Source organism: Cydia splendana, chromosome 11 (genome assembly GCF_910591565.1).
Source record: "Cydia splendana chromosome 11, ilCydSple1.2, whole genome shotgun sequence".
NCBI lineage: Eukaryota > Metazoa > Arthropoda > Insecta > Lepidoptera > Tortricidae > Cydia > Cydia splendana.
Window position 1 is genome coordinate 17357840 of NC_085970.1, and position 21602 is coordinate 17379441.

Sequence of the window (21602 nt, forward strand, 5' to 3'; positions counted from 1 at the left end):
CTCGGTGATCTGCGCTGCGCTCCGCCGGTTTGCGCTGGCCTTTACTCTTCCAAGGCCGAAAAAATATGTGTCTTATGGTTCTACAAATAAGATCGCGTCAGATATTTTTGTGGCCTTTAAAGGGTAACATATTAATATTATATTAAGATTTACTTACATACACGTATAATTTATTTTCACTGGATTACAATATTTATAGCCTAAAACACCTTAACAACATATAAACGCATGTTACGGTCTAACTGCCTTTCACTAAGGGGGCTGTCCATAAATTACGTCATCGATTTTTGTCGATTTTCGACCCCCCCCCCCCCCCTAATTTGGAATGACGTAATTTATGAATATCCCCAAGGACTATTTTGTAAGTGACCTACATATACATAGCCGAGTATTAATGCAGTGACTTGCCCTTTGCAACACGACCAAGTTATCAAATGCACGTGGAAAACCTCGGAGTTAAAGCAGTGGCGTACAGAAATATCGAGAAACGTTTAACAGTAGCGACGCTTGTACCTGCATTGATAAGTTTGTTTTATGCTGTGTGAGATACAGATACTTCACATGAGTGTAAAGAAAAAATGCATATTTTATAAAATTATTAGTAAATATTAGAAATTAGTATATTAGTATGGAATATGCATAATATGTTAGCGATCATATAAAAAAAAACGAAACATGAAATAACCTACAATTGACAACAGCCGTATAGACGTGCGCGCCGCCGCGGCGCGCCGCCGCGGCGCGCCGCCGCCATAGAGAGTCAGCGCGCCGCCGCCGCCGCCGGTAGTCTAAAATTCGCGCCGAATATTTTTTTATAAGACAGTATTATGCAGCGTTAAAATATGTAATAGGTTATAGACCGATAAGAAATAGTTGAAAATTATTGCGGGCGCCACTTCCTACGTAACTCTCACATTTTTGATGAAAATACTTACTTACTTACTTGGCAATAATTTAGTACGGAATTTTTTTGATTATTGTATAATTTATTTTCTACAATTTTATGTCGCACCAACACAATACTAACTATTTCTTATGTGGCAGTATGATTTACATAAAAATGTGTTGTATGTATGGGTAAAACACATTTACAAAGTATAATGTCCAGTGTTTTAACCGTTCTCGATAACACGGCACTTTTGCTAAGTCCAGTATGTTGGACATTGCCAAGTATGCGAAGAGTAAAATTATCAAATTTTCTGGTAGTTTTTATGGTAAATAAATTAAACAGAGGTATGTTAGGTGTTTCAAAATGTTTTAAAAATTCATTACTTGTCGGTTTACAACGTAATGAACGAATGAACCAAATAGGTAAAAAAATATTTTTACAGATTTTTTTTCCTGTGCGTTCATCAAGACATCAAGAGACAGACCCGATTTCATTTGAGGAATTTCTTACGAAAATATTGATAAAATTGCATGCATTATTGTAAAAACCATTGCTCAGACTGCCTCCTAGTCCTCCTACGATACCCCGCTAAGTTTGATAAATGACAGTAAAATTTTACCACCTACGAGCTATAAAGTTTTTGGAAAAATATAAAAATAATAGGTTTGACTTTAATTCATAACATAAGTTGACATTATCAGTAAGTGTATTTGTAATTAAAAAATGCAATTATTCTATATTTATTAAAAACATGAATTTGACAAAAAAAAACCTTATGCACATAAAGTACTGTATGTATCCAAAATACTGGACGTCTTTTCATTATGCGGCGTATCTTTTTATTTACACCGAACCTGGCAACATCCAACATATTTAACATACATATGTTTTTTTCGGAACTATTATAAATATATTTTTTTCATGATTTTTGTACAATAAACAACCACATAATAAGATAATAACACCAAAAAAATTATACTAACACAGTTTTTTGAGATTTTTTCCCTTGTCGAGGGGCTACCCGAGGTTTTCATCGATTTTTGACAAGTTTTGAATCGTATCTCCTTTTTTTGCACTACAGATAGAATTATAAGACAAACGGTTATCGGTTTTTCAATCTTTTATCTCCAGTTTTGTCCACCGTATTTTGAAAAAATGAATAAGTACTTATTTTTTTATGAATTTTTTAAACATTGTCTAAAAAACACTTTTTTCGTATATAGTTTGCGGTGATCTTACATGTACGAAATCTACATATTTGGGTTCGTCTTTGACGTCTCGAAAAAGATGCCCCGGGTTTTAATTTTAAACTAATTAACACAAAAGTTATGGCCAGCAAACCAGTTTTTTAGCCTAAAATTGTTCAACTTAGATGCCAAATATCTCGAAGACAATGAACTTTGAAGTAAATATGGGATACTATATTGCTTAAAGCCTTGCTGTTAATATAATAAGGTACAAAAAACATTAGAAAACTAAGGGATACAGATCGAAGGTCATTGGCGTGGGGTAGCCCCTTAAGGGTTAAGCATAACTTTTCATTATACGTCTTAATGTTGAAAAGTTGAAAAATCCCACGCCGCCGGCGTTACGCCGCCGCCGTGGATTTTTTCGTGGCGCGCCGCCGCCTGATTTTTTTCGACCGGCGCGCACGTCTAAGCCGTACTATGATAACATAGAGCCAACTGAAAATGTATGTTTGTATAACAAATACGCGTAAAATAACAACGTACCAACTGTACAAATAATACAAAGACACAAAGTACATATTCACATGCAAATCGCTCTAAGTACTAAAACGTCTCCAAAAGAGTTATTAGCAAACAAGCACTCATTATACACAAAGTATAAGCATTATTTATGTAGCAAATACTGGAATTACAAGAGTAATTATCGCTTTCGTTTGACTAATGTTTAGTGTCTTAGTCTAATTTATACTAAATAATTTGATTTTGTTCAGTAGGTTTTTGTAAACAACGTTACGAGAATAACAAATGATATCTGATAGGGAAAAAAATACGAACAGAAATATGACTTTATAATTGATTTGGTACTCAATTTTGTAAAATTTGATGTAAAGTATCATCTTCAAGCATCTTGTAAAGTAAGGTTTTCGTAAATAGGTACGTACCTAATTCTTATTTTAGCTCTATTGAGCCTAAGGACTCTAAGGTTTAAATTGGTCGGGATATTCGGGTCCGCCCTGTGGCCCTTGTCTTGTGTAATATAGTCAGCCTATTTACGTCCCACTGCTGACTACAGGCCTCCTCTCATGTGCGAGATTGTTTGGGCTATAGTCCCCACGCTAATACACCTTAAATCGCGGATGGAGGTTTCCTAACGATGTATTCCTTCAACGAAACGCTAGTGTAATGTACTCCTAGTGTCATATTACCTAAAATTAAATGTCTTACCTCAGAAGTCTCCGAGTACTGTTCCCCATGTTCATCCTTATACGATATATTGATGTTAGCCTGCGTAAATGTGTCACTGGTGAATCGGTCGTCTCCCGGCCCGTACCGGACCGACTCCAGTTCCGTGCCGGGCGTATGGCACCCGACGACTGCCAACCACCCCAGCGCTGCTAACCGCGACCACAATACACGCATTTTACAACACTATCACGTCACATTAACACTACACGTCTCACTGTACTGAAAGCACCGACGCGAATGATATCTTTGCTATCGGTCAGCGAAAACTTTAAAGATAACTTATCACTTCACTTTCTTCGCTCTAATTCCTTAGGTTTTCGTCATGAACTCTCTAGCGGTTGTTTCATGTTCTGTATAACGAAGTCGACTGCTGCACCATAACCGACGAGAAACTTGACTGCCTGAAACAATAGAACGGTTACGTCAGGATTGCTTGTAATTTACACGGTCACGCTGGTAATTATAACTATAAGCCAGCTAATTCGTTAACAGATTCCCGCGGTTGTTAACTAGTATCCAGTTTGTCTAGAACTGGAGATCAGTAACAAGTATAAGAAATCGGAAACCGCGTAGTTACATTGGTTAGTATATGAGCGCGAGGAGATTATAGGTAAAAGATGTTCCAACTTAGATCAAAGACGATCTGTGTTAGCATTGACACGACCTTTGTAAGATGAAACTAAGTGTTATGTTTCATAAGGAATGATAATAATAACAATACGAGGATCATTTGAATATCGATAGTGCGATTGTCGAGATTGAGAAATTGAGAAGATTGTTAAAGCGCAGTCCTTTGAAAGACGAAACTAAGTGTTACGTTTCATAAGGAAGGCAATAGGACGTATCATTTGAATACTGGTTTCAGTGTTGTTATACTAATGAATATCTACTTATCTAGTCCTATATATGATAAGTATTTTGTAAATTGGATTACACTATGAAATTAGATATGTTTAAGTTAATAGAATCTTGACTTCAATTTTATTCGTCATTGGACTGTTTTGTGGAATTTTTCAATTACCATTCCGTTTTTACTGACGTATGTCATGTAGGTATGTAACACCATATGTAATAGAAACCATTTCTATACAGAAATAGATCAACAGTTGCAAAGTCAGTCCTGTCACGTTGATGTTTTAATTATCCCCCTACGCGCAGAAAAATAGGTATTCCGAAGCGCTCATATTCGATTTACAAAATGCTAGCCCACACTCGAATAAAACCCATCGTACTTAGGACGATTTACAACGGGCTACGTAAACAATGTGTTCAATTTATGTAAAAGGTCAGTAGCGCGAGACTTGTGACCGATAAGTGAACCATAAAACGATAAACCGTTGGTGACAAGTCTACACAGTTTCTCCTGATTGATAATAGTTATCTTATAGGTAAATCTTAACCACGAGCGTAGCGAGCGAGCAAAGAACTTCAACAATTATTTTGCTTTGATAATCTGATTAGAAAATCAATTAATTAATCAATACAGTACGGTGCTCAGTTTTAATCAATATTGATTTCCGCAAAGTAACTTTCATACCATCTGTGGGAAGGTATGAAAGAAGACCCTTTTGGGGATTTTTGACGGTCTCAACACGCCGCCCGTGACTACGAGCGGGTCTATTTAGCGCCCTTATTCTAAGGGCGGGGGCTTCTTGGCCGTGACTGGCCATGTGAGTTGGCCTGTCATGGCTTTGTGGTATGTCTTCGTTGGCCTGTTTGCGGCTTTGTGGCTTGCGGGGCCCCCAGCTGCAGTCAAGCATTTCGTCTGTTTGCGCCAATGCTCTGGGGAGCTGGCGCACTCGGATATCAAGTTACTCGTATTTATAGCATTTATCTGATAAAGCCGTCTGGTCCTATTTAATATTTGTAGGTATATGGCAGGGGCACGGTCGTTCAACCGAATGAAAAACCACAATATAATGGCGAAATAGTCGTAAATACACGCGATGTTTCGAAATTAATTCTCAGCGATAAGAAATACATTAGATTAACTACTTGGTAAACAATGTTATAAATGTAACGGCTTGACCTGATGATTTATTGTCGATCGTCTCTTTTGCACTTACGTATAATAGAGATATGCTAGTAAGAGAGGCAACGTTTTACGTCGGCGATAAACGATTTGGGGTGAAGCGATTTTTCCTTAATATGAACTATTAGTAAACAAATAGTATGACGGATACCTATTTGGGTTAATTTATACAAGTGTTCGACGAATTTGCTGGTCATTTTCTAGAACGCGGTGTAAGTGTTATTCGATTACACACCTTGTGCGGTAAAGTAAATATTGTCTCGAATCGTAGCAGCAGACAGGTATGCGTACCTACAGTAAAGGAATTCGATTTCTACTTGTAGGCCACTTCGTCCCTTCATACCTTGTCACAGTGACAATATGAAAGGATCTCATATTAAGTACATAGGTAATACAAAATGGCACACATAATTGAAATCCTTGACAGTAACCGACTTGAAATTTCTTGCAGTTAGGTATTTACATTAATTGTTACTTTGTTTGAGAAAACGAAACAAAATAACAATGTACCTACTGCAAGGAAAGGCAGACGTAAATGAGTACCTTTGCAAACATTGCTGATATTAGAAAACCTATTGGATAGGTGTAGCTAGGGCCTAAATAAAACAGTTTAAAGAAGGTCAAGTACCATGACCTCGACCCTTATTTGCGTAATCCTTCGTGACCAGACGCCATTTATTCCTTATGGGATTCCAGCTTAGCCTAGTTTCTAGAAAAGTAGCGTTTGTAATGAAAGTTCTCAGTAAATATGAAAATAAAATGTGACGGTTAATAGAAATACTTTTTAGTATTTGTTGTTATAGCGGCAACAGAAATACCTACATCATCTGTGAAAATTTCGAATTTCAACAATCACGGTTCATGAGATTGTAGCCTGGTGAACTGGTGATAGACAGACGGACAGTGGAGTCTTAGTAATAGGGTTCCGTTTTTACCCTTTGGGAACGGAGCCCTAAAAAGATACGAGTATTTAGATTTTTGGTTGCTATACGGCGCTACCTACTAGCCTAAATTAAATACACATAGAAAACCTCTACAACCAGTATACTTATACATAACAGGGTTTACAGCATAATTATATAATTAAAATATTGATTATTGACAACCGACAACTAACTATTAAACTTAGATATTTAAACAGATATTTGAAATACAATTTTAAATCGTCTAAATATAGGATTTATAGGATATAAATTTAGTCCTAATACTGACAGACAACGAAATTAAATTTAACCCCTAAGGGGGTGAAAATTGGGTTGAAAATTAGACGCAGGATGTAGTTTTATTACATATAAAACAAAATAAATTAAACGTATGCACATATACGGTGAGTTATTCGTCTAGCAAGCATTTTTGCTTCGGTAAATCAGACTCAGATTGTGTGGGCAAGACTTACGTCAAAGCGCTAAGTGAAATCACGCGAACTACTAGTTTCATCTGATTTTTCTGAGAACCAATTTACATTTGTTTGGACTAGTTTCTACTAGTTAACATAAAATCGAAAATTGACTGCATTACATATCATCTTCCTGCTTTAGATACAGAGACGTACTTGTTTTTTTTTTAGATGAGTATAATAATGAGTGAACAGTGTCGCGGCCCGTAAATGACTCCGCGAGCCAACTTCAATCGCAGGCCAGGAATCTAGAGGTCACCACTGGCTTAACTGTGTGCACTCATTCACATCAATTTATAATTACCTACGAGCGAGATGCATTGCGAGTAATGTCAAATTAAGATCAGATTTCCAAAGATCGAATGCCGCTCATAGTTAATATTCATGAGTTATCTGATGCGTATCAATCGAGTAGAGTTATATTACAGTGTCACATCTGACGCACGTATTGGTGACAATGGAATCTCCTTATCATCACTAGATCATTAGCTGGAGTGGCCTACTATCAATAAAGATGAATGACAGGTCCATTGCCCGTGTAATATAACCTATATTTAGGGAAAAATCGTTATCAGTGACTAGATTCATATAAGCAAAGAGTGCTATATTTATATTTTAGTCAAATTTAAAATATTGTATTAATAAAAAATATCTTACTCTTTTACTCGAATTACGACGTACTTAATTAAAGTGATATAAGTGATGTAAGTGAAATAGAGATAGTTCCTCGAAATTTACGACATCGATTTTCGCGGTTAATAGACCTTGACACGCTGCACGCAGTATATTCTCTAATCACTAGACGTATGTATTCTTAGAAAACTTACATCATCTGGTTGCACTTAGGCAGGTATTAACAAACCGCATTTGACTTTTTAAAATTATTTGTGATTCTTTGAAATTCCGCTGATTTCTGGTTAGAATCAGGCGCAGTTGCGCCAGCGCCAAGCCTTTGCTGCCTGCTTTCCGGCCTTTAAAAGTTTGCTGATCCCTGCACTCGACCGCACTAGTCAAACGCCGACAATATACCTTGATAAAACATTGCCAATGCCAACCAAGCCAACAATTCACTGACACTTCCAAGCTTGTATTTGCTTTGTATGGCTGCATCAACTACATAAAGGTGGCCACTGACAAGCCTTCCAACAGTCCAAATAGCGTGGCTGCAATCCAAAATCGGTCCGTGAATGTCAAAAACGTACAATGTTTAATATTAGGATGCCGTCCATTTGGATGAATCCATTTGGGAGGCTCGTCAGTGGCCTGCTTAAGAGATGCTTCACGAATATTTTGGCAAATACGGCCTTGTGGGTGTTGCGGCATTTCATTCACTTAACTAATACGGATAACCGCCGTTTTGTGAGATAAACCATAAACGATTTCCTTAAACATCTTAACAATAGCATTCATTGTCGATTTAAATATGTAGGAAATTCGGCTCCCACTTCATGAAGGCGGAGCGACTTCCTACTTACGTAACAATAGTAAATTACTCTTATTTGTTCAAGATTTGGGTATCTCGTGATATCAGGGGCCTTTGTGATTCATAGGTGAATAGGATCTAAAAGTCCGTTTCATAAATAGGTAATCTATATGACGCTATAATATGTATATTTTAGGCGTTATCTTGCGTGGTTGAAGAAATAGGAACTGTATAGCGTTAAGCGTATAAGCTATTATTGTATAATTTGTCTACGTTGGAGTACATAATACAGCAGCCACTCTGGTCATTGGTGGACCTTATGTTATTGCAATAAAGTTTACGATCTGTCAGTTAACATTGTGAACGTTGGTGTATCATTTCGATAAACGGGGTCAACTCGGTATGTTAGTCAGGGCCATATACGGCGACAATGCTATCTGCTATATTCCATATCAAAATCCCTTATTCTTCTTTATTTATTCTACAAATAAACCTATTAACCTACCTACTACCTACCTGCCGGAAATGTTAGTTAACACTGAGTAAATGTGTACGATGGTGTATCATTTCGATCAACCAACCGGGTAGAATCCGTATGTTTGTCAATTCATAGCTTTGACCGTGGGTGGGTTCTGTAGTCAGGGCCATATAAGGCGAGGTTGAACGATATCTGCTATATTTCATATCAAAATCCCTTCTTCCTTATTTATTTTACAGATTAAAACTATACCTTCCGAAAAATGTTTGATATCGTAATGTTTTCATACGAAGGAATTAAGTAACAAATATATACTCGTATTCATTACGTATTTAACGATTATTTTTATGTCCTTACGCAGTCGTAACTTCATTCTGCTACCGTAGTATTATTTCGGGTTTGTTTTACGACACTCTTTTGTTTGGTTCTTTTATGACCCGTTAGTTTTTTTAACAGTATCCATTGTTTTACGTGAGGAGATTTATAATTAAAATTTTGATGAAACACAGCCATAGGAAATACAGTACAACTGACCTAAGTTGGAGTTCAACCTAAGTTTTTCAAACAATTATTTTTACCTAACTTAATACTTTTTTTGTCATTTCAATAAGTTATATTTTGATAATACTTATTAATTATACATTGGATTTGATTTACAAATGGGCTCATATTTTATGTAGGTACATCATCTGTTACAACGTTTTAAAATTGGTCTAAAATTAAAATAAAGTACTTAAGTTAAAATATAATAAGTACGTATTTGAAAATCTGTCATTAAAATCGAATAAATGTACAGTTTAAGAAAAAACTTTGTTATTTCCTAAATTATTATGAACATATATTTCATTTGAATTAATCTTAAGTTCTAATAAAAGGGTAATAAAAGTACCAAACAAGTTAACGTACATTCTGAATAAATGTTTTGACTCAGTTTCCACCATTGCCTATACCTATTAATTAACATTACAATATTTACAATCCCGGGCCCGTTTCTCAAAAGCTTGTAACTTCTAATTGTTGTAATACAAGTGTAAGTCCCTTCCTAACAAAAGCTGTCAAAAAGTGACATCCGCTTGTATTGCAAGTTACAAGCTTTTGAGAAACTGACCCGTGCTCTCAATACTAAGCAAAAATACAACAATGTTTGTATAGTAACAAAAAGTCACACTACACGCCCTGAAATGAAAAGCTGTGACCACAAACAATTGTGTGTTAACACATTCAATACGACTAAGTGCTACGGGTTACGCTCGTAGCGCGTAGCCACGGTTTCGTCGTATGTAGCGCGTAGTCGCTACGAACAGTGTACCCGACAGTCGGGTTCTTGGTGTTGAATGTGTTAAGCAGCACGGACAGGGGTCAAGCACCTTTATCACGGTTACTTGTGATGAATATGATAATCCCACACTTGTGTACTTGATCAAAACAAACTTAAGGACGAATATAAAGTATTTGATCGTTTTGTGCCTTGAAGAAGATTAAGTAAGTAAGATTACATAAAGTCACCTGCTGTTAGTCTGTAGTAAATATCTAAGCTCGTATTCATCGTAACTCGTAACGGGTTGATTTCCAAAAATACAGTAGCCTGTGTACTGTGTACGTATTTATGTAATTACGATATCTGGATAGATACGGAGGGGAATATACATAAGGTATTTTTTGTGTTGAACATACGTTTAATTTTTATTTGCTCATTTTATAGTAGGTATTAGTGAGGAAATTTTAGAAAGAATTGAGTGTTTACGTTACATACACTTGAAATTTATTTCGAAAGTATAAAATAAGTAGTTGTACGTAGGTACACATGTCTGGGTACGGTATAAGTTAGTGAAAACGAGAAAATGTCATAAAAATACGTTTAATGTAGGTTAAGCCGGTCGCAAAACAATGTGCGTCACCGTTACATGAATGAATGCTAATTTGTGTTACTTATTACCCGGTTATTGGTTTTAAATTAACTCAGAGCTATTATTTTTTGTAGTCAGTAGTCACGTTTACACCGCAAAGTCACGTCAGACTGACGTCTACGGACTTCTTTAGGAGACATTTTTTATCGCCATATTTAAAGGGTCAGAAGATCTACCGCGATAATCGAATCACACTTTGTCATTGCCAAGTCTGTGTAGAGTCAGCTATATCGAGTCTAGTTGTTTGATGAAATTCATCATCATCATATATTTAAGAGTATGACTCTTGTCGGTGGAGCAATTTCCATGTTTGGCGGTCCTCTGCCTTCTCTTTGACAGCCTGATACGACACGACGTTGATCTTTTCCTTTATTTGATCCATGTACGCTCTCCTTGGTCTTCCCTTCTTCCTGTTTGCTTCAACTTTCCCTTCTATGCTGTTTTTGATAAATGCGTCGTGTCGTATCAGGTGCCCAAGCATCTTTCCTCTTCTATTATCTATAGTTCTTAACAAACTTCATAAAATTAGCTTATATGAAATGTTCCGGTGCCTATCTCGTCGCATAATAATTGATTGTCCTAATGTACAACAAATAATCAAATATTCGAAAATTTGCATAGGTTGTGTAGAATAGGGTAGGTTAGGTTACGATGTTTTATAATTTTTCAGATATGATAATAATTTCAGCACAATAACAATTATGAGAAATGAGTTTTATGCGTAACATTATATTAGGACAATCAATTATGTATTATGCGACCCAATATAGACCCGAAAAGTTAGAAAGCTCTCTAAAAGAGAACTTGCTAATGGAGTGAAACCTTTAGTAGGTACCTACTCAAAGAGCGCTTTTATGTACCTATTCTAGTTACAGTGGCATTTCTTTACTAACTACATACATACTATCTCTTCTGTATCCCGGAAAATTATGACCAAGCCCACCCTCTAAAAAACCTACCTACCTACCTACCTACCTACCTGCTAACCTACCCGTTCAATTATCATTAAAACTTCTAAATTCACTCCCGCTGCGCCCTAAACACTAATAAATGGTAATTCAAAACAAACATCCACGTTAAACTAAATTAGCTCGGCCTTAAAAACCTTTAGGCAGCGTTCAGTGTCAAATAAAGGCATTAACAAAGTTTGACATCCATAATAGCCTTATGCTGTTTCGCTTCTGAGCTTTAAAAACGGGCATGTTAAAGATATACAAACGTAAGCCTTATTCCAACGCCATACGTTTGATAAGTTTCATGGGCAGGGGTCGTATGTACAGTAGTAACATTATTAGCTGACCATGTTTGAGCCTTAATCCATCGCAATAAAGTCTGTGAAGAGTCATTGATTAACAGTAGACGATACAAGGGCGCAAGACGGCCGTGACTGGGCAAGGTTCCTGCCACGGCCGGGGGGTGAAAGTTATGGTCACTGGGAGGGTGGCTCGTGGGAGGCGTTTTGGGTAAACGTGATGTTTCGCGGCAGATGTCATGTTCGGGAGAACGGAAGTATTCAATTTCGCTGCGTTTTTATATTTTAGGAGCAATGAAAACGTTATATGGGTTAAATTGGTATGCGATCTAATATTAAGAAAGCCAATCTTAGTAGGTACCGAAATAGCCGGAAAATAAATTATTTAAAATATGTAAATATTGACTCTAAGGTGTGCTACAGGCGCTACGTCGTAGCCCGTAGCATTGTTTTCCTCGTATGTAGCGAAAACTGTCTGTAAAGATACGTAACGTCACTTTTCCTTCCTTAGCGCTGTAATAGAGTCTTCTATATAATTTAGGTGACAAACGCCTACCGCAGCCCGTAGAGACTTGGATCTTCATAATTGAACTCCTGTTTTGAAGAACCCAAGTAGGCCAACAGAAGAATACAGAGGGCCGCGACAGTATCTCGTCAGCGAGGTAGACTACCCGACTTTTTCTAACTGTATTAATTAAAGAGGGAGGGGTAGTCTATCTCGCCGGCGAGATACTGTCGCGCCACTCCTGTAGCCCGGCAATACTCCTCCTCCCTCGAGAAAACCGAAAAGCCGGGTAACCCCTACCTGTATAACTCGTTAGGATCGATACGAGTATTCGCTATATAACGTAACGATTTACATAAATTTCGCAACAGTTTATTGTTAAGTGAAGGTAATTACACTAATGACTTAATTAATAATAAAAATAAAGTTAGTGTCCAATTCTACCTCGTGTGACTGCATGAACCTAAACAAGAAGACTGTCCAGTCGCCATCAGATATATCGGAGCGGCCAAGGAGCTCACAAATATCTGAACACGCCTTTCAAGGCGTTAGTATGCGTGTTCAGATATTTTTGAGCACCACGGCCGCTCCAATACAGGGTCATTTTTGGCCCGTTAGCCATATTGTGCGAGGTGATTAGGTAGGCCATACCTACTGAACAACTTTTTCTATGGGACCAACTTCGAAATCACTAAAATTTTTTCGGCCGTTTCATAGATTTTGGTCGAGTGGATGTCGACGTTTTCTATGGGAATACCAAATTTTTTTTTGGGGTTTCGGGCTTGGGGCCATAGAAAAAGTTGTTCAGTATGACCTACCTAATCACCTCGCACAATATGGCTAACGGTCCAAAAATTACCCTGTATATCTGATGGCGACTGTCCATGTCCAACCCTGGTCCAACCCCACCGTTCGCGTGACGGCACGAACCCAAACAAACGAAGGCAGACGCTAATGACAGTGGCATTGGCTGCCATGTATCAAGGTTCATTATAGCAGTGCCATTAAAAGTTAGGTTAGGTCAAAAAGCTTTGGTATAGGTTTACAGCAAACGGTCCGTGGCTGATAGGTAGGTAGGTAGGTTTACAATCCCTGAAGATGTTGGTCAAAGCTTTGGTATACACAGCAGCTGAGGATACTGATTCAATATTGGCTGCCATGCCATATATCAAAGTTTATTTATTTTACTTTAAGCTTTATTGCACATCATAAAAGGTATGGCGGACAAATGTCTCATGGCATTCTCTACCAGTCCAGCAAAGAGAAAAGGTGGGTGCAGTGAGAAGAAATATAAGCAAACAAGTATTACATACTGTAATACTAAAGTATATCTAATCAATATCGTAATATTCGTAATATATAAATATAATAAAAAAGGTTCGCGTAAGTATGTTCGTATCATTGGAAGTTAGTGCAAAAGCGAGCCAGGTGCAAGTTTCGTTAATAGTAATAACTTCCCGGGCTCGTCGTAATGTGGCATGACTTTTACGAGGTTTCATTATCCATCTTCCTAACTGATTTATGAAACGTTAGACTTCAGACATATTAGTTGGTAACACAGGTATACTAAAGGGATAATATTTTATGTCATCCTTTTTGAAGTCGGTTTTCTTTTTTTTTGCAAAAAGAATTTATTCTTATTTAATTACTTATAAATATTAGTTGTTTTTATATAACCAAGAAATGACATGATCGGAGTATTATCCAGTAATATAGCATCTTGAACAACTAACAATGGAAATGCAAATTGGATATGTAAGTGTGCTTTCATTGTTATTTTCTCCAACAATTAAATTCCAAGTTGTCTTTCAGTCCACTCCATTGTCATTATTTACATTTTGGACGACGAATTTTAATGGGTTTTCCCGCCTCGAAATTTGTACTGAAATTATGAAAGCTTTTTTAATTAATTGAAAGAAAAACAGAATATCCGCAAGTGAACCAAAATGATATTTTTGATTTCAACAAAAACATCGATTAAAAGAGTATATAAGGTTATTGAATGTCGTACAAACCAGTCACTGGTAAAACTTTTCCGCGCTCACATATAGGGACAACTCGGGTCAACTAGGGTCTTTACCTTAATTTTATTTAAGTCTTAGGTCACCTTGATTTCAGATGCCATTTATTATTTTATCAAGGCTACAAATAGGTATTATTTTACATACTATTTTTAAACTGACTTAATTAACTTTCTTATGGGGCCCACTGATTACCAGTCCGCCGGACGATATCGGCCTGTCAGTTGTTCGGAGCTGTCAAATTTTTCACTTTCTGTTAGTCAGTGGTCGGCTTTACAGAATCTCACCAAGTCACCACAATTATAATAACAAACCTCACCGCAACCAGGCGTGGCTCACTCCGCGATTTCGTCGCGTCGCTACAAGTACATGCGGCCCACACCAATTTTGGTGTCTAGCAGTAGTAGGTGCCTTGCCGCGTACCGCTACAGAACGGACGCCTGCTCGCGCTTGCGCCACCTTGCGGTCATATCTGTCGTAATAGACGCGTTTTGTTAGAGAGTGAATCTTTTGTACCTAGTACTATTATTTATTCTGTGCCACAACACAAAAGACAAGGTTAACGCGAATACAGCATGCAAATAACGGCACAAGCGAAATGATCCATCGCACCATTAAACCGAGGGACGTCCGGAAGCTCTTGGCATTGCCTGCGAATCAAGGTCCATCGAGCGAGCAAGGTAGAGGTTACGGCATAAGGGTAGTCCAAGGCTACGAGAAAACGGTTCGTTCAATCAATGAGGGCTACTGTTTTTGTGCTCGCCAGTTGACGCCACTGTTTTCCTACATCGGCTTTTAAAGTACTGACACTCATTGAGTCGTAACTTATATTTTCAATAAATAATCCGAGATATTACAAGAAGTTCACAAATTAATTATAATTGTAATAAACGCACCTTATCTACCCAAAAACAGTGAAAATCGACATTTCGGAGACCTCACACAACACTAGCGCATCGATTCCTTATTCGATTTGACTGATGAACGTATGTGTTTGGAAGCTCTTGGCATTGCTCCGTGAATCAAGGTCCATCGAGCGAGCAAGGTAGAGGTTACATAGAGGGTAGTCTTGCCCAAGGCTGAGCCAACGGATTCGATACAATTTGATTGATGACGGCCAATAGTAGATTACCGCTGTTTCGGGTGTATGTGTTTGCTTTAAAGGGGTTGAATGAAGGTGAAGGTTATGGAATACGCGGGTAGTCTTGTCCAAGGCTCTGAGACAATCGTTCGATTAGATACAATTTGATTGATGATGGCCGATAGTAGGTTTACCGATGTTTCTGGTGTATGTGTTTGCTCTCTCTCTCTCTCTCACTCCTATTTTTCCCACATGGGGTGGATTCAGCTTTCCTGCTTAACCTTCTCCGCTTCGCCCTGTCCACGACGTCGTCCTCGGATAACTTGCACTCACTCGTGTAATGTCATGTTTGCTACTTTGCTTTAAATGGAGCATATGAAGGTGAAGGTTACGGTGGGGGGAAGGGGGAGTCCACGTCCAAGGCTCTGAATTCGAAACCAAATGATTGATGGTTGATATGGGTGTCTCAGGCACCTAAGTGTTCACTTTAAATGAGTATATTGAGTATGAATGTAAGTTACGGGGTCCATGTTTAAGGGTAAACGTGTAAATTGGGTTTCGTTCGATTATATTGTTGATTGTCAAATGATTAGGATACCGTTCTATATATTTAATCAAGATGAATTAATGTAAAGGTTATGGCTTATGGAATACGTAGTTTACCGAAGGATGAACCGTTTGGTGTCTGGTTACAGGTTTGATAAGATAATCAATTATGATTGTTTTGTAACTGTTCCTTGTAGTTGTGTTAAGTATTTTGTTTTCGAATACTTAATGCGTGTTTGTGTAATACACGCGAGAATTCTACGGTGCGATGTTTGCACCGTGCACCGTTGAAATCAAAAATAGATCTACATTCGCTAAATAACTATTATCTGCCTATCTATAATAGTTGTTTTATCTTTTGTTATATATTTTTTGACATTTAGATTTTATTCTCGAAACATTCTAGACTAGTATTTTTATTAATTTTTTTATGTTTGACGGATCTTTTTGTGAAATTCTTAGTTTTAAATTTGATGTGTGTAATAATCCAATATTATTATGGAATATAAAAATAATATTTATAGTTTGACAAACAGGGCTATGTACAGTAGCAATGACAAGTGTTTTTAAATGGTCGTGCTATTACAAAGTTCGCTGTAAGGAGTCTATTATACAACTGTACCTTTTAATATTAGCTCAATCTCGAGTTTCCGATAAAAACATGAACTGCATCTAAATACATATATAAAAAAACTGTTAAAGAAAGTCTAACAAATAAACTATTGTTTCGCATCATCTAAAACTTCCTACGTTCAGTTTTTGCGTCATCCAATCAGGAATTGGAGAAATGGAGCGGATCAGTCTTAATTGGCGGTTTTTGCAACCGGCCGCTTCCGCGAGAAAAACGTTTCCACTCTGTTGGGCTCGTCGCTAGGCGGATTCGTGCATTGTCGTTCATTCAGTAACGCGACACGACACGCAAAATAGGTACAAGAATTCTCCAATCACAAATCGCAATGCAAATAATTTTGCGAATCAGGGCCCTTTCCCACGGAAGCAAAGAAAGCCTTATTCTGACTACCGGCGCGATTCGGGAAATGAATTAGAGATTAACTAGATGCGATATAGTAAAGATAATATAACTTTACTATTTCATATCTAATGAATCTCTAATTCATTTCCCGAATCGTGGCGCCAGCCGCCATAAGGTACCTTTTGCCGTGGAACGTCACATATCTTTACTATTTCATATCTAGTGAATCTCTAATTCATTTCCCGAATCGAGCCGTACGTAGGAAATTTGGCACTACAACTTTCCATCCCAGGTCGAAGATCCAGGGAGAGACCCAGAACAAGATGGAAGGATGTAGTGCTAAAGGACATGAGTGAGTGCAAGTTATCCGAGGACGATGTCGTGGACAGGGCGAAGTGGAGAAGGTTAAGCAGGAAAGCTGACCCCATCACCACCATGTGGAATAGATAGCTAGGAAAAGAGAGAGGGCCCTTTCCCACGGACGTCCAGTTCAGCGGGAGTATAGGTTTTTACTGAATCTTGCAAAATTATTAGTGTGTTCGAACACACTAATTTGGGGTACCTCCCCTGCTTCCCGCACCACGTCCAGCAAAAGATGCAGGAAGCATGGGAATACTTTCATTAGACGATATTTAATAAAACTGGATCCTGATTTTCACTGGACAATGTCATCCAGTATGTGGTAGCAAAACCGAACAGCGAAATTCGGATGTTTAATTTAGGTACCGTGACAAATATTATTGTTACCTAATGTTAAAGTTATGCTTGTAGCGCAATAAAACGACCGTCTCTTACTAATCTTACTATCAAGCTATATTTATATCATTATCGCGCGATGAAGATGACCATTAAAGGCCCGCACTACAGGACAGCATTATTCGCTGGAAATCTTACTCGTAGCTCGTAGTCAAAACGATCCTCTTTATTCCTAACAAGGTTCAAAATAGAATCAAAGAATCAGAATGCAGCCATCAAACTAATGTCCATTATGTTATAATGTTATTATATGCGTTGGTTTGAAGTTCATGGTTATGACAATAATAAAGTATAAGATATGATCACGGATATGGCTATGCGAATGTTTTAGAACTAATTGAGTGAAAAAGCAATTGTATGTCGCAAGTCAGGCAAAACTAAGTCTTATATCAATGGCTCAAAGATTAGCATGTCTTAGATTAGTTGACTTAATATATACAGGAATACAGGTGTATAAAACATCGTAGTAAAATGAATCATCAGTAGACCCGCACGGCGCACATTGGTAGCTGTCTAGCTGAGGCAGCTGAGCGAATGAAGTGTACTAAATGCCACTTTTTAGGGTTCCGTACCCAAAGGGTAAAAACAGGACCCTATTACTTAAACTCCGCTGTCCGTCTGTCTGTCTGTCATCAGGCTGTATCTCATGAACCGTGATAGTTGAAATAACTAAGTAAAAAACTACCTAGTTGAAATTTTCACAGATGATGTACATATTTCTGTTGCCGCTATAACAACAAATACTAAAAACAGAATATAATAAATATTTAGGTAAATGGGGCTCCCATACAACAAACGTGATTTTTTTGCCGTTTTTTGCTTAATGTTACGGAACCCTTCGTGCGCGAGTTCGACTCGCACTTGTATTGTTTTATCTGCTAAAACAGTCTTTATCAACGCTTCTATTTCCGTGTATGTGAATTGAATTAAAGGTCAATGAACGACCCCACAAAGTATATGGATATTGGTATTATAAGTATATAGCTAATTTAATTTAAGGCTAATTAATGCAATGACTCCACCGATGGTCAGTTAAGTGTTGTTGTTAGTACCTACCTTGTCTACCTAAAGCAGCGGTCGGCAACCTGCGGCTCGCGAACCTGTCACTTGCGGCCCGAGAGGCGCCTTGGCTATTTTGTATGTGTTATAGCTATCTATAAGTATAGGCTAAGTACCGTTGGCTGCGTCCAACGGCCGACCGTCAGTCGAATACAGGACTTCTATAAGCGAGCACGTTTGTTTATCTTCCTGCCCCCTTAACCTCCAAACTAACACTGGCGACGAGGATGGGATTTAACAACGGCGTCGTAGTCAAGAATATGTGCAGATTACTCGGTTTCCCTAAATAAGCAATTAGAAGTTGAGAAGTATCCCCTCCCTAGAATTGAAGAGTTGTTTGCGAAACTGCACGGCGGGCAGCAATTTTCAAAGCTGGATTTATCCCGTGCATATAATCAGTTAGTGCTTAGCGACGAGTCACAGATGTTAACATGCATAAACACTCATAAGGGTTTATATAAGTACACGCGCCTTGTTTTTGGCTTGTCTAGTTCAGCGGCTATTTTTCAACGTACAATTGAAAGCCTCCTGTCCGGTATACCGGGGGTCCTTTTGTTCCAGGACGACATTTTGGTCACTGGGGAAAATCATGATCAGCATTTGCATAGGCTGCAAGAAGTATGCAAACGTTTGCAGGATGCAGGCTTAGTGCTACAAAGTAGCAAATGTTCCCTGTTCCAGGACTCCGTTACGTATTTAGGATTTATAATCGATCGTAACGGACTCCATAAATCGCCTGATAAAATAAAATCCATTTTAGAGGCGAAAACTCCTTCTAACGTAACAGAATTGAAGTCTTTTCTTGGACTAGTAAATTATTATAGATCGTTTGTCAAAAATGCCGCCTCCATCTTGCAACCTTTGCACTCTTTATTGCAAAATAACACCCCGTGGTCATGGGAGGCCAAACATGAGACGGCGGTAACGAACATAAAAAATATACTGGCATCCGATGAAGTTTTAGCACACTTCAACCCAGATGCAGATTTGTTTTTGACAGTTGACGCGTCACCAACTGGTTTGGCAGCCATTTTGTCCCAAAAAGAAAAAGGCTGCCCTGAAAGACCAATTTCATATGCGTCTCGTTCACTCACCTCAGCTGAAAAATCGTATAGTCAGATACAAAAAGAAGCTACTTCTATTATCTATGGTATTCGTAAGTACCATCAGTACTTATACGGCCGATCCACCCCTTTTGTATTGAGAACTGACCATAAGCCCCTCCTATCAATTTTTAACCCAAACAAAGGCATACCGGAAGTCACAGCTAACAGGTTGCAACGCTACGCTATATTTCTAGCCTCATATAACTTTAAGATAGAATACGTAAGCAGTGCCCACAACACAGCTGATTTTTTGAGTCGTGCCACGACTAGTGCCACAGAGACATGCACTAACCATGACGATGAATTGTTAGATAAAGCAACTTATATTAATTTTGTTTACGACGGTGTTCGTTTTTTAAGCCTAGATGACATAATATGTTATACTAAATCTGATCCATTATTATCAGATGTTATACATAGCGTGCTAAATGGATGGCCACAAAAGAATAGCGATAAGCGCTTAACACCGTACTACAGTTGCAGACACGAACTATCATTAGAAAACTCATGCTTAGTACGTGGGCACAAGGTTGTGATTCCAACAAACTGTCGGAAACAAATAATCTCAGAACTGCATAAGGGTCATTTAGGTAGTACTAAAATGAAGTTAGAAGCGCGCAACCGGTTTTGGTGGCCAGGCATGTCAGCTGATATCGAATGTTTTGTTGCCAGCTGCAGCATTTGCGCCGGGCTGAGGCCCGCCCCTCCCCGCGCGCCCCTTGCCTGCTGGGAGTACCCTCCCCAGCCTTGGTATCGCGTACATGTTGATATGCTAGGACCTATAAATAACAAACTTTACCTAATAATTGTCGATGCCTACTCCAAATGGGTAGAATGTTATGACATATCTTCGGGGTCGAGTACTCAAGTCGTGATTGAAAAGCTGTGCGATGTTATGTCGAGATTTGGTTTAATTCATACAATATGTTCGGATAACGCGAGTTCTTTTGTTTCCACTCAGTTTAGGGATTTTTGTAGTTTAAATGGCATATCACATGTAACATCACCGGCGTACAACCCTATAAGTAATGGACAAGCGGAATCCTTTGTAAAAATTGTTAAAAATGCTATTAAGGGCATCATTGTATCCGGTTATAACAAAAGAGATTTGCCGTGTAAATTAAATGAATTTTTGTTCAATTATAGAAACTCCATTCACAGTACAACAGGAAAATCACCTGCCGAAATCTTATTCGGAACCAAACTACGTAGCAGATTAGACTTTTTAAAATGCAAACAACCACCTCCTCTGAACGCAACACTCGACGAAGTTGTAAAACAAAAACAGTGCTCGCAGGCTATTAGTTATGGTGGTAACCGTGTGGTGGAGTTCTTAGATAAAGAATTAGTTTTAGTTAAAGTCTATAAAGCTCAGAAAACGAGCTGGGTGAAAGGTGTTATAGTAAAAAAACTCGGTGCTACTGTATACCTAGTTAGTTTACTCGATTGCAATACTGTGTTAAAAAAACACTCAAATCAACTTTTGAAGTATAAAGGGGAGAACGTTGAGAATTGGCGCGAAAGAGAGAGTGGTAATAATGGTCAACTTTCACTGAATGAGATGGATATGCCGGCCATCATTTTGTCACCTACGTCTTCGGGTTCCAGTCAGCAACTTCAGTCCGAATCCACCTCGACGGTGCATGCGCCGGCAGCACCTGACCCTGTCGCCTCCGACAACTGGGCTGACTGCGAAGAGGGTTTGACTCTGGCCGCCACCAATGCCTCGAGTCAAGTCGCCCC

The 21602-nt window shown here is 38.3% G+C and overlaps 1 protein-coding gene across 1 annotated transcript in view; it reads right to left on the bottom strand.

Moving 5' to 3' along the window:
* The window catches only part of LOC134794967 (E3 ubiquitin-protein ligase goliath-like), a 118954-nt gene that overhangs the window by 50716 nt on the left and 46636 nt on the right, over positions 1-21602 (bottom strand). Inside the window, exon 3 of the mRNA XM_063766839.1 lies at positions 3304-3725. Within this exon, the coding sequence (XP_063622909.1) occupies positions 3304-3498 (195 nt within the window). The 5' untranslated portion in view covers positions 3499-3725. The remainder of the gene's footprint in view (positions 1-3303; positions 3726-21602) is intronic.